This window comes from Acyrthosiphon pisum, chromosome X (assembly GCF_005508785.2).
Source record: "Acyrthosiphon pisum isolate AL4f chromosome X, pea_aphid_22Mar2018_4r6ur, whole genome shotgun sequence".
NCBI lineage: Eukaryota > Metazoa > Arthropoda > Insecta > Hemiptera > Aphididae > Acyrthosiphon > Acyrthosiphon pisum.
The window spans coordinates 62,868,457-62,883,523 of record NC_042493.1 but is presented as its reverse complement, the minus strand read 5'-3'; the positions used below and the strand labels follow the sequence as shown (position 1 = coordinate 62,883,523).

Here is a 15,067-nt window from a genome sequence, read left to right as displayed (position 1 = left end):
ATAAAATTAAAAATATCACATTACAAACGAAATTAAACTCCGTTAGAAAATTGATTTTTTTTCTCTCGTTTTAAGACGCTGTTCTGGTAAAAGTTAAATTATACAACTCACAGCTCAAGAGATTGCTCAACATTATTTATTTTTGTTACCAAAACATGTTTTCGACAAGCATTTTCCTCAGCACTCGTTAGTCATATATTTTTCCACCAAAGTAAACTTAATAAATTCTTCTAGATAACTGCATTCTATATTTTTGATATGTTTTACTGTCTATTTTATAAAAAAATATTCTCTATTCAATTAAAAAAAAAAAATTGGTTGTTACCTAGAAGAACTTCTCACATTTATTTTGGTGAAATAATCATGTTTCTACGACTATTGAGGGCTAAAGAAAATCCAATCTATGAAAGCATACTTTTACAGCCAAATTTTGTAACCTACCAAAACGATATCTTAATTCTAATTATTAGTGTAAGGTATATTCTACCTACCAAGTACTGATATTTTGATCATATTATACATTATACATCGTCTCAGAATGAAAAGTTTCTAACGTAATTTTTGTAATTGTTTGTTTATAAAAGGGGAACGTTTTTAAGTTAAAAATAGAATAACTTTGGTCACCTTAAATACTAAATTGCCAAAATTGTATGTAATATCAAGAAAGTTCCAAAGAATACAACATCGCTGGCAATTTGTTTTTACATCAATTATTGATTGAGTTAATAATAAATAACTAAAATATTGGTTTTAGAATTAAAAGGTTTTACGTGTAGAGCTTTTCATTCTGGAAACACAAATTATTTATTTAGTTAGAACCTTTTCATACTAATTTAAATATTTTTTCTACGCAGCGATTCCAACTTCTAAGTGTAAATTAAGTTAAAAATGATATATTATGCAATATTTTTAGTTTTAAGTTTAGTACTATTATAAAAAATACCTATGCTATAAGTTACAACTGTACAGGACATTAAAATAGAGCTATATTAATACATTGGAATTATACCTATAAAACAGTATAATATTAGTATATTACACAGACTCGCGGTATACTTATACGAAAACAGCATAATAGGACAATATTTATAATTATAATACTATACCAGGTAGGTATTACCTAATCATCATTCATCATAACAAAACAAAAATAGGTGTGCTAAAAGTACATGCTAGAATAATATTTCATTATGGCACAATAATAATTTATATTGTATCAGTGGTATAATCGTTTTATAACAGTAAGTACCTTTTCATTCTAAGAGGTAAGTATATTACATCTAAGATCGTTTAGAACTATTTCATTTTCGGTGTCATCCAAATCATTCATATTAAAACCTTTTTATTATCTGTATCTCGTTGAATAATCAACGGCCCGATACGATTTCGAGATTTATTTATGCAATAAAAAATATTAAACACTTAGGTATATGCAAAAAACCATTAAAAAAAAAAAAATGATTTAGAACCTTTTTATTCTGAGACAAAAATAATTAATATTATGATATGAGTTTGGACATTACGAGTATGCGATTGAGTTTAATTTTCATGTATACAATAACACAATAACTTCATTTTGGCGTCATTCATACAAATACTTTGATTGCCATATAAATTTAATCTACTTACTGAACCAACCATTTTAAAGTTACCGTTATAATGCCTTAAAGTTGCTTCGAATTTCGCAAACCCTGGAACTGTAGTTACTTGTATCTCGTAATCTTTCACCGAATTATTATCTTTTCTCATTTCAACTGATGCTTTATGGATCTCGTGCAGCGTTAGAAATGTGCAAAGTGTATTATACGTCGACAACTTAAAATTTACATATTGCATAAAGGCCTTCGCTGCTTCAACGACGTTTACATCATCTACAACTAATTCCTGCCTCTCCTCGTGGCACGCGCAATAGTTTTTAGGTATTCCCGCTGTTTCACAACTTTTATTTTCTGGGATTTCAAGAAATAAACTTGTACCTCTTTTATAATTATTTATTTTCGTTCGTCTCGCAATTGCATTGTCATCGAGCTGTTTTATGTCGATGAAGTCTAATAGCGTCTGGTGTAAATCATACGGTGTTGTTAGACGAATTGTGTTTTTATTCAAATTCTCCATTGCGCTGGGATACATATTTTGAAACCATTGTGGTATGATGAAATTCAACAAAGGTAGTTTATCTTCCAAACTACCCTGGTATGTGTCCCTAAAGCATCCCCACCTGATGCCATGATCACTCATTAGTATGACAATTGTTTTGTTGAGCTCACCAGACTTGTTAAACGCATCAAAAAAGTTTCTTAAATCATCGTCACCAAATTTTGGATACTCTATGTAATCGTGCGTTAGGCTCGTCGTCCAAAATACATTCATGTATAAATGATTAGTCAAAGATAATGACATTTTAAAAGCATAATCAAGCAACACAGTCATACCCAACTTAGGACCAAGACAAGCAATTGTGTTTCCAATAGATTCGTGTCCTATAACATTTTCAGCATGGGTCATAATTGGTCTTAAATAATGGTCAGTGGGTTGTTTTAAAAATCCAGATTTTAAATAATTAAACATTCCAATTGAAGTACTATCTTCGGCAAAAGCTGTGCTAAAATTAGCATCTTTATAATCATCCCATACAAAATTACACTTATCAAAAAAGTTGTTGTTTTCAGGCCAACAATTTATTTTCAACTCTTCTATTGACATTCCTGTTAGTGTGGGAATTACATTTGGAAACGTGTTATCCTCAACTTTATTATAACCTGTCATTTCCACAGTGCCAATTTCAGATAAGAATGCACTAGTTTTTGGCATTTGACGATGAAAGTTCATACGAGATACTGCGTCCAAACCCAAAAGTAATATACTTACTTCTCCGTATTTTCGGTTTCTTACTGACGAAGTTGGTTGTATGAATATATGATAATATTTGTAAATTACATTTGAATTTAATGTGCATACTACTTCAACCATTTCCTTTGAAACTGTTGTATTGTGTACAAAATATACTTTTTCACCAAGTCTATAAAAAAAATAAATCTATTTACAATTCTATACACAATATAACTAGTTTTAAATAAAAATAATACGATAATATATAAGAATTATAGTGATGTTATTGTTATATAATATAACATAATATATTATTATTTTATAACACTGGAAGTATGGTGTTTCCCGCTACGAAATTCAAAATGTATTATATAATAATATAAGGTGAAAACTATAACCTAATATACAAGGATTAAGATTTTTTAACGTCTTACTATATGGATGTTAAGTTAATCTGTTAGAGAGTCAATTACTTTATGTGGGTTCCGGTTAAAATCGTGAAAAATAAACCGCAAATACAAAAATCGGAAAATGTTTATGCAAAAAAATGATTAGGTATGATATTTTTTTTAGATTTTTTTTTGTTTTCAGTATCAATCTTCTTATGAGGTACCATGTATTACATTTTTTATTCTTAGATACAAAAATTGAACATTTTATACAATATATTAATTTACAACAGAATTTGCAAATATTTATGATTTTTACGAATTTTGTTAAAATTACAATGTAATGCTTATAAAAAGTAATGTGATTTTTCGATACCTACACTTTTTTTTATTATAGGTAGAACAGATTATAATTTTAACATGCATAACAAATGGTATTATAAACATATTTTGTGAAGATTAAGTACATATCTACGATTATTTGGTTTTGAATTATACCAAAAATGCAATATAGATTTTTTTCAAAAACTTTTTCACAAAAAGTTGAGAATTAAACTTTTTTTACAACACCTATCATTGGAAAATCTTAATTTATAATTAACGGATTTATTTAAAATAAAATGACTAAATTTAGGAATTCAGTTATATATATTTTTTTTATTTCCTACTTTTTTGAATTTTACGAGTATGAGGTTGTTTTAATGATTCGATCAGTGATTTATTATACTTGGTTAAGAGGACCGTACCCATTCATTTGTTGTCGCAAGCCTTACACACCTACGACATAGCAAATTTCCGTTCACTAGTTTCAATAGTGTGTTGTTAGTTTTAATATTAGAGTGAATTGACCTATTATCATACTTTTATGTAAAAATATTATCTGTGCTTAAGCGTTGTCGATTTTTTGAAATTTTAATTTTTGAACAAGATATATAAATGTGAAATATAAAAAATTAAAAATGCTCATATCTCGCTTGAAAATTAAAATATTGAATAAAAGCCAACGCTTAAGCATAGATAATGTTATTATCTAAAAATGTTATAAATTATAATAGGTCACTCTAATATCAAAAATAACAGCATATTTTTGAAACTCGTGAACGAAAATTTGCTATGTCGTAAGTATGTAAGACGGAAACAACAAATGCATGTGTAGCGTCCTCTTAAGTATTATACTAGGTTCCTATATATTATGATTGAAATACATTTTACAAATATGTCTGGTAATTATTTTTTAAATTATTTCAAATAACGAAAACCTTGTTTCTAATAATACTGAATTACAATTGAGATAGAAACAATTTATTTGCAGATTCGTCAACTAGCTGGAACATTACAAATATTGGAAATTTCCGTTAAAATTTGGTCTTTATATTTTATTTTTATAAAATTTTATATAAGTGTTATAAAAAAAAAGGTGATAAACATGAGATACGTATACACCCCAGACTTAGCTAATATGTATATTGATTTATCTTAAAGTAGAAAATTACTCTTACTTCACATCATCATCACTATATGATTTAGGATCTTGGTCGTCGCCAAATGATGATCTTTCTATTGGAATGTAATAACATTCGAAACTTGGATCTCCATCACTGATATTTAAAGTAGCCCATGCACTCATATTTAATATTAGAGATGTTAAATCTGAAGTAATTAATGGCAAATTATAGTTCCATTTCGTTTTACAATTTAGTTCTAGGTTTGGTTTAAAACATTTTTCTATTTCAGGTCCATTCAAATACATTTCTGGAATTCGACATCCTGATGTATTGATTAAATAACCAGAATTACCTGAAACAAATAACAATAATACATTAATGTGTTAAACGTACAATTTTAAATGAATATTTTTTTGTTTTAGTATAGTTTTTTAATAGAAACGAATCAGCAAAAACCTCAGACCTAAGTTATTCTTCACAACATGTTTTTATAAAAGTAATTTTAAATATTCCTATACATTTAATATCATAATAATAATACATTTAATAATCTAAATAATAATAAATTGAATATTGACTGTACAAAAAATATAATATTCCTAATAATTTTTTTAAAATGTTTAAATTCACTAAATAGTCCTTTAGTTTAAAAATAATATTATCTATTCATTATTCACCTTAATCTTTAATCAAAAAAAAAAAAATAATAAAAAGGTGGGTAAGTGGATGTTGCTCTGCTGTACTAGAATAGGTTACAAGTGAGTTATTATTGTAATGGATGGTATTAAATTTGAATTCAATTATACAATATCATTGTATAAGAAAAACGATTCTGAGCGAAAACAGTTAGTCAGCCTTTGATATTACTAAGTATATTTGATGATATTATTGTGAATAAAGTAATTTCTATATTAACCTATTTACGTGGAACCTTGTTTTAAATTTTCAATCCTTAACTACAAAAGTTGAATATTTTATAATTTTTAAGTACAAAATATATATTAAATTTTAAATTTGATAAATTTTGTGAAAATTCAAACTTTAAAAAAAAATTATAAAAAAAAATTGTGCCTATGAATTTTTAATATTTTTCAACTGCTATTGTAACAATTTATCAGGAGCCTTGCATTCAATTTTTACGCTGTTTTACCTAACAAATAAAATTTGATTGATATTTATAGAAAAAAAAAAACTAAAAAAAATGGAAACGGAAAATGTCCGTAAAGAGCTCAAAACAAGTAAAAAAATATTTTCAAAATTATATATAGTGTATATAAAATGAAAATATAAATATTCAGTACAATTTTCATGTATCTACATTTGTTTGTTTTTGAATAACAATAAAATAACACTACCGCTACATGAGAAATCGAGTGAATATCCAATATTGTAAAAATATGAATTTCAAACGCTCATAAAAATTTAATTTGATTTGCTTGTAGACATTTTTTTTTTTTTTGACGAAGATAGACAAACTCATGAGAAATCTTGTGTTACATTTTTAAATCTTAGATGTGAAAAGAAAATTTTTTATGAATTCTCAACTCAAAATAATTTGCCAATTTTCGTAATAAATGTTTCACAATTTTTTTTATTTATCAAGTTTTATTGTCTTAGTGTCTTTTAAATGATTATAATAAGTTAATATTAAAACACCAAAAAAAATATTAATTTGAATGTTTCATAAATTTAAATTATTTTATAATCTTCGATAAGAACTGCTAGGATACTAAGTAATGTTTAGTTTAAAATATAATTTAAAGTGAACAAAGTTAAATATCATATTGTGTCAATTATTGAGAAAATATTATAGGTTGCAAGATAGCTAGTGTAAGTATTTTTGTATTGATGCAATTAGGAATATTAATTATAATTTACAAGAGTCGTATACTATATTCTGAACAAGTTGAAAGCTATAAGTTATAACACAATACCTAGGTATGTAAATTAAAATGCTTATTACAATAACCTTAAACATATTATTACAATATAGATCCTATAATAATAATTCATGTCAGTAAACAAATTTACAGTAAGTATAATGATCTCATTGTTTCTTCAATATTCTTACAACTAATTTAAATAATATATTTAATTTATCAGCATGAAATTATTGCTGTCCAATAACAAAAGAAGTAACTTGTAATTTTCTTTAATTTTGTATTAATGTGTCACGCATATTATATACCTACCTAATATAAATTGAATATTAATTTAAAACTTACCGTGATCTAAGAAGAGTGGACGTGGTTCACTAAAAATCACTTCAAATGCAGTTAACGAATAATATGAGTAAGTCCATACTATTAATGTGAATAATACAATCCATAGCATGAATATTTTTGGTTTTAAAATATGCTTAATCGTATCCAGCATTGATCTATAAAAAATTTAAAATGTATGTTATAGTTAACAACTATACTTATTATAAAAAAAATATTAAAAGTGGCATTCGGGGACTGCCGCAATAAAGCTATTGCATATTAAATAAATAAAAAGTTGATATGATTTTAAATTTGTTTATTATTCTATTTATTCAGGAATTTGTATCATAGAAACTATAGTTTATGTTTTTATTGCTATAATATATTATATTTTATATATCTTATCTATCTATATATATAAAAATGAATGTATGTCAGTGTGTCTGTCTGTGTGTCCATGTTACCATGGTTACCAAGGTTGCCATGGTTACTAAGGTTACCAAGATTTCATGGCTATTAAGGTTACCATGTTACCATGGTTACCAAGGTTGCCATGGTTACTAAGGTTACCAAGATTTCATGGCTATTAAGGTTACCATGATCCATGGTTACTATGGTTACCAAGGTTACCATGAGTGTTGTTTATAATTATAGGTCTTTAATGGGCAACGAATTGCACAGGATCAGATATAGTACGGGTGTGTCCATCTACCCATGGCAATCAATTATATAATATTTTGAAACTTATGGACCTTTTTGTTTTTAAATAGTTACCGTGGGTTTCAAAGCTATAATAATAATAATTATTGGTTGCCAATGGTTTAAAATGTTTGTTATTTATTATAGTGCCCAACGATTCATATTTATAACCGAATTCAATTGCAACTATTATAAGAATTTCTACTATTATTAGTTAATTTATTATGCCCAACAACAAACGATCGATAAATAGTCCCGCAGTTCTAGCACGCAAGAAGCGGGAAACACGAGCCGCGGAAACAGACGAGCAAAGAGAAGCCAGGTTGAGGACCAACCGAGAACGTCAGTCCCTGGCCCGCTTATCCGAGCCAGACGAGCAAAGAGAAGCCAGGTTGAGGACCAACCGAGAACGTCAGTCCCTGGCCCGCTTATCCGAGCCAGACGAGCAAAGAGAAGCCAGGTTGAGTACCGACCGAGAACGGCGGTCCCGGGCCCGCTCATCCGGGACAGACGAGCAAAGAGAAACCAGAGTGAGGACAAACCGTGAATGTCAGTCACGGGTCCGCTCATCTGAGACAGACGAGCACCGAGAAGCAAGATTGGGGACCATGCGAGTAATGGGTGCTCGATCCAGACGAACCACCGAATTGAACCTTTGTGCACTACACTATGATGCCGATATTAATTACAGCACACACCCAAGCGTGGCCATCGGAATAATGGATCCCTTTCGGAATAATAATCCCTTTTTGATTATGTTAATTAACGTTTAGAGATTAATACATATGGAGTAGGTATTTTTAATGGGCGACGAGGTGCACGGGATCAGCTAGTATTATTATAAATATATAAAATTAATAATATATTATATATTTATATATATAAATTTATTGTTATAGCAACCCATAACAAAACCATTATATTTATAAGCGCTTGATGTTCATAGTCATTGTTATTTAAAAATAAATAACTGTTATCAAAATTAAATTATAATTTAGCTATGCGTTGCTATGGTCACCAGGTTGCTATAGTATGTATAAATAAACAAAGTGGTCACGCTTTTTCTTTACGAAAAATTTTTTTTCAGTCACTACACGAGACCTGCGATAAAAGCTATGCAATAGCTTAAAAAATATTGTTGCCGTTAATTTTAGCAACCAAGACAAATGTAGGTGAAGGTATTTTATAAATACACCCTATTTAATCATCTGCATAATCACGTAAAACCTATACTCTGTTCAGCGAAAGTGATTCTGCACATCCCTCCGCGTCACCATGCTATCGAAATCGGTTCCCTAATTGCGGGGTGTTGCGTGGAGGAATCAATTTCTGTTGGTGCGCGGCTCGGTCTCTCGCTGAACAGAGTATAGATCAATATTGTAACACTGTCGATTAAAATGTGACAGATTTGTTGTGCGTGACCAATAATTCATGCATAGGTGTTTGTATATTATACACTAGCTGTCTGCCTGTCTACCTATAATCTATATAGTATACAGGTACATGATACAACTACTGATAAACAGGATTGGGCAAGTTACTCAATACTAGTTTTACAGTGATGTGTGGTTTGTTTTTATTTTATTTCAAGTTAAAATTTTTACAAAATTGGATGTTTAAATCAAAATAATATAAGGATTTAGTTATTTTGTTGTAATTCAAATAATATTATTTGGTATAATGTACCTATATGTTACCTAATTTCTAAACGCAATTACATTTTCAAAATATACCTTTACATGGACATTATGCCATATAATATAATTTATAAATATGCATAAAGTAGATGTAGCTAGAATTTTTTATAGACGATTTAACTTATCTGCTAAAAACCATGATAACTCCCTCGATAACTCCCTAATCAAAGGACTTGCGTCGGCAAACATACCTGACAATCCTAGGAAAAGACTAAAAAGGCGGTGGTGTCAGGACCTATTAATTTAGTTGACTGCCTAATTTTATTTAAATTAAGTTTAAATTTTATTGTTAACTTATAGAAATGTATATAAATAACTGACTAAGTGTCTTCACTGGAAGGCTTCTTAAATATGTCCTTACTTCAAGCCACTTCCTATTCACTTATCTATTTTACTTATTGTTCAATTTTATGTAACAGATTGTAAATAAAAAATAAATAATAAAAAAAAAAAAAGTTAAAAAATAATAAATCACAGCAGTCAATTGTTATTATTGAATATTGTATTTGTTCAATATCTTCCTACACCAGGTTTAGGCTCAATTATTAAACGCGTGTGTAAATAAGTAATTATATAATTACAAATAATTATTAACTGTACATGTCTGAAGGACGATATAGGTACCTAATTTACATTTGAAGATTAACGTCTCGGTAGACATTTAATTATTTTAGTTTACTCATCTATAGTATAAACATAACTTTCAAATATTTTAAGTTTTAACACCTTTTAAGTGATAATTAACATTTTGATTTAAATTTTTATTATTTAATAGTGATAATATTTTTATTTCTAATAAATTCGGGTTGAAAAAAGTTTGAAAATCTGATATATGGTGACCATTTTTAAAATGTTATTTATATTCAAACTAATAATATTTGGAAAAATGAAATACAACAAATTCCACTGTGTCACTGTCTATTTTTCTAATTGTGAAACAAAAAAATAAACATGCCTAATGAAATAAAATCATAATTTTTCAAGACAAGTATTTAAACTTATACAGTGTATTTCAAATTTTAAATGACATCAGACTTCAGTTTGATATACTTAAATTAGGAAAAAATGTCTTACGTGAAAACTTTTTTAAATCATATAATCTTAATTAATTTGATATTCATTATTTTTTTTTTTTATTTATTAAAAAGGGGATATTTTGGGGTACCTTTTAAAATTCAAATGGGAGTCTATATTTTTGAGACTTTTTTTTTTTTATAAAACAATCTATGTGTATAAGATAGTAAGATACACATCTTGCTTATATTTACGCTACCTATCTAAAGAAATGTAATGTTATGAAAGCCAGCGGTTTAATACATGCCTAACAAAAACATACATGACAATTTAAATTTAGAGAACATTGTAAATTATAGGGGTTTAAAACGAGTTCAATCATTATTCATATATTTACTATTTTGCTATATTTATTACACTATTGAATTTGACCAATGTTTAAACAAATTACTAGAACATAATGGTAATGCATATATTCGGTTAATTAAAAATAGTTGCTTTTGTGTGAAAAAAAACTTGTAAAATATAACTGCAAGCCTTTAAAAAGTTGTATCAATATAGGAAATAATTGTTTACAATACTCAGAATACTTAAATTTATTAGCTACAAGTAACATTACTTATTTGTATTTGTCATCCAAGCTTGGAGGACGCAATGCCATTACACATACAAGCTGGACAAGATCTCACGTATAAGTGTAATACCTACCATGCCAGAGGTTTGATAATACATACCTAACAATACTTGACAATTTAAACTTAGAGAACATTGTTCATGCCAAAGGTTTAAAACGAGTTCAAACAAATAATAAATCATATATTTGTATTTTTCTATATTTATTAGAAAATAATGATAGAGCATTCACATGCTCAAAATAATTACTTTTGTATGAATAATCTCGTAATATATAACTGCAAGACTTTAAAAAGTTATAAATTCTATAATCTTATAAACACAAACCAACAAAAAACCACACATGCAAATATTTATTAAGTAAATCGTTAAATTATATGAAAATATTACCCATGAGTCATCTGATTGATGCATATGGATCATATCCAATTACAGTTTTAATTTAAATCATCAATGGTCTAAATAAAAATTAAATAAATAAAGAATTATACACATTTAGTTATTATGAATAAGGTTATTTCAAATCTGAAGTCTTAGATAGGTACAAAACAAATGTACAATGTATTTTAGAGAAATTAAATATTGCCTTTTCAAAATAGTTTACCATACATTTCAATAAACAATGTACTTAGATGATATGCAACATTGTTTAGCACTTAATACATTAAAATAAAATAAAATAATAATAAAACTGTAGGTATCATCAAATATTATAATATCAACATGGGAAATATGAATTCATATTATATTAGAATGCCATGAAAAATCTATATCACAATTTCAAACTTGAGAATAATGATGACTATGGAATTAAAAAATATTTTATTCAAAATAGTTAATTGTATGTACTTAAATATTTCAAGAATTAAAAAAATTTTAATTCTTTTGATTTAAAATTTCAAATATATAAGATTACTAGTTGAAGATTTAAGAGTTATTGGTCATCAAAAACTCCAATAAATATTAGGGTTAAATCAAAGTAAGTAGTGATTTTTTTATCAAAAAATTAATATTGTATAATGTATAAGTAATCAATAAATGTATCAACATTGCCACTCATAATATAAAACTGGATTAAGCATTTTATATTGACATATACCTACCAATATAATTAAACATGATTATAATATTCAGTGATATATTTTATTATTTAGCACCTTTTTTGGCTAGAACGTAAGAAATGTATAACGGTAGGTATTTAACTAAAAATTACTGGTCATGAATGAAAGAACATTTTCTCTCACGGATAAAACAAAAATACAATAATATGATAAAGTTCACCACTTTGCCTTATATAATACATTTAATATCTAAGAAACAGCCACATATTAGAATTTTATATTTTCATGGTAAAATTTCAATTGTTGCCTTTGTGGTGAGCACGGCTTGAGATAGTATCTAGATACTATTTAAAGCCTTGGTGGTGAGTAATCACCACAATACTCCTCCTGTTACAGTTGTCGACACAGACCCACGTCCGTCAGGCTGTGGCGTCTCCGTGAACGTTGTGACGTGCTGATATCTGGGCCCATCTCACACTCTACCGTCACAACTTATCTCATAGTATATCTTAATTCGTGGTCAAGGCTCCCCTCGAGACTGGTCGTATCTCCCTCGACCAGCTAATGACTCTCGTGTCTCTAGTCCTTCTCATTGAAGTCACGCAACCCACAACGTTCGACACGGCAAATTATGTCATCTCGTTCGTCCCGAACACCTGTACCCTGTTCGGTGACTAACAACCGACACCAATACCTACACATACCACGTCCTTTGATACACCAACAAGGTAGAACAAACCTGACAATTTTCTTTTTAAAATAATTTTTAAAGTTTCCCTGACGTATGTCATTTAACTTACTGTTAACAGAATTACATTTTTTTTAAATTTTCAAAATAGATAACAATTAGTAATAAAAGATACTATCTGCTACGTTTTAAAGTATTTACAAATCAGAAGACAAAAAAAAAAATAAAAATAAAAATAAAAGGTCATGTGGGCGGGCGTCCACCGTCCACGCTTGAGTCTGCGTACAGAAGGTTAGCCTATATAACTTCGCACTGCGAGGAGAATTTATTTGGTTGAAGAAGTTGATTGCTAATTTTTTTATGTACTCAGTTATTGCGACTAGCTGAAAAGTATTTATGAAGTGCATCATTACGTACAAACCATGGAGCATTAGATATTGTCCTCAGAACTTTGGATTGGAATAATAGTATTTTATGTATGTGGGTTTTAGCACAATTTTATTTCCCCACACAGGGACTGGGAATAAGAGTAATGGTCGTAGGGATTTGTTTATATAGCATGAAAGAACATCTCCAGTTTAATGATGTTTGTCAGTTGATCAATGGGTATAGTACTTTTAGCCTTTGGTAGCCTTTTTGTAGTTTGGAGGTGTTATGTGGATTCCATATTAGTTTTCTATCCAAAATTACACCTATGTATTTGGTTGGATGACCCAGGAATACTATTATAAATAGGCTCCGTACACAACCCCCGTCGTCTTCCACTACCGACCCACTTTCCCTCACATCAAAATTAACGTCTATGTTTAACTCTCTCTCTCTGCCCTTAGTTTATATTAGTCCATCGGGTGCTATACATATTATTATATAAAATTCTAAACTCATCGTTCTCATATCAAGAAATGCAATTATTAGGACATCATAAATAAAAATAAACTGTAACTTTCCAAAACGTATAATACGAATATAGGTGCGTTTTGTACAGACCAATGACGTGGTAAACGACGTTTACCTAATGCAATTGCTTAGCCCTAGAAATAAATTAATTTTTTTTTAAAATTAAATTCGAGTGGATGAATGTATAATTAATTATTATAGTATTTTGTTTATGCTAAATTATTGATGATGTTCTATAACAATTAACAAAAATTCTTAATTAGCATACAACTTTAAATTATTTATTATAAAGTAGGAGGTAGTAGGAGGGTCATTGCTTAAATATTTTATTTAGAGTTTGAAAACTGGTACTGACTAGAGACTGTATATACACTATACAGTAATTAATTGATAATTCGATACTAGCTAGGTAACACCCAGATTATTAAAGTCGTACAAATATACAATGGAAGCACTTTTAGTAGGTATTATTCATTTTTGACATGTTATAAATAAATAGGGTAGAGGTAATAGAGGTAGAGTAAAGTCTCGATTAGAAATTATTATGACGTGTTGTCGTGTTGATATACGTAAATGACAGTCATGCAAATTCATGCTAATTATGTCCAAATAGCATCGCGTTCAAACAGTTTCGACCATTTGTGCCTTTTTGAAATACAATAAATCGCACATATTATCTAGTTAATATTATGGTCGAATAAATTTGAAAATAGTAACATTGTGCATCAATTATTAATTACAATGGTGTTCAAGCGTGTGCAATTTAAATATATTATTTAATCGCTTCTGTTCCTATGTATAGGTATATAGATTGGTAATTATTGGGTGTTTTAATAAGTGCCTTAGATTAATGTGTTACGTCAAAAGTCAAAATATTCTGTTCCTGGTGATTACACATACCTACACCTTATACCATTGGTTTTCAAACTAATATTTAACACCGGACACCATGCTCTTCAAACAATTTTCACTGCACACTATAATAAGGTTACACCTTTTTATTTATTTTGCACTAAATAATTAGATTAACGAAATTGTTTTGAATTATTATTATGCTACATTTAATTGGAAATGTGTGATTGATGGACTAACAAATTTGTATTAATTTTATTTTTATAATTTTATTCTTAGACGAATAGGTGACATTTTTCAGAAGACCACGGCACTCTTAACGAATGCTCGCGGCACCCAGTTTGAAAACAACTTCCTTATAAAGTTATATTTTATAACTACAGTACCTACCTGTAAACTTTAAGTACCTATTAACAGTCGTGCTCGTAAAAACAAACAAAGTAGTTTTTTGTTAGTAAAGGCTTCGGCAGCTGAGGTCATTAGCCTGAAGGTTATTATCCCGCGATTTTTACTGTGTGGGAGGGTACGGTTTTAAACACGTGTGTATGTGACGAAGAATTGTCACTAAAAACCCGGGTGGTCACCCATCTGGGACCTATCGACACCGGTCGATGTTTGACCTCAGAGCACGTTAGTGACAGAGGCCAACCACCACACCC

At 28.6% G+C, this 15,067-nt stretch overlaps 1 protein-coding gene across 2 annotated transcripts in view; it reads right to left on the bottom strand.

Moving 5' to 3' along the window:
- Window positions 1-278: 278 nt before the first annotated feature.
- LOC100166395 overlaps window positions 279-15,067 on the bottom strand; it is a 29,742-nt gene continuing 14,953 nt past the window's right edge. Inside the window, exons 1-4 of one of the 2 annotated variants that reach the window (XM_016802689.2) lie at window positions 11,301-11,418; window positions 6,889-7,043; window positions 4,718-5,015; window positions 279-3,019 (exon numbers count right to left, since the gene is read on the bottom strand). In XM_016802689.2, the coding sequence (XP_016658178.1) occupies window positions 1,540-3,019; window positions 4,718-5,015; window positions 6,889-7,043; window positions 11,301-11,311 (1,944 nt within the window). In that variant the 5' untranslated portion in view covers window positions 11,312-11,418 and the 3' untranslated portion in view covers window positions 279-1,539. Of the gene's footprint in view, window positions 3,020-4,717; window positions 5,016-6,888; window positions 7,044-11,300; window positions 11,419-15,067 lie in introns of those variants that run through there. The other variant, XM_016802690.2, reaches the window with a different exon arrangement.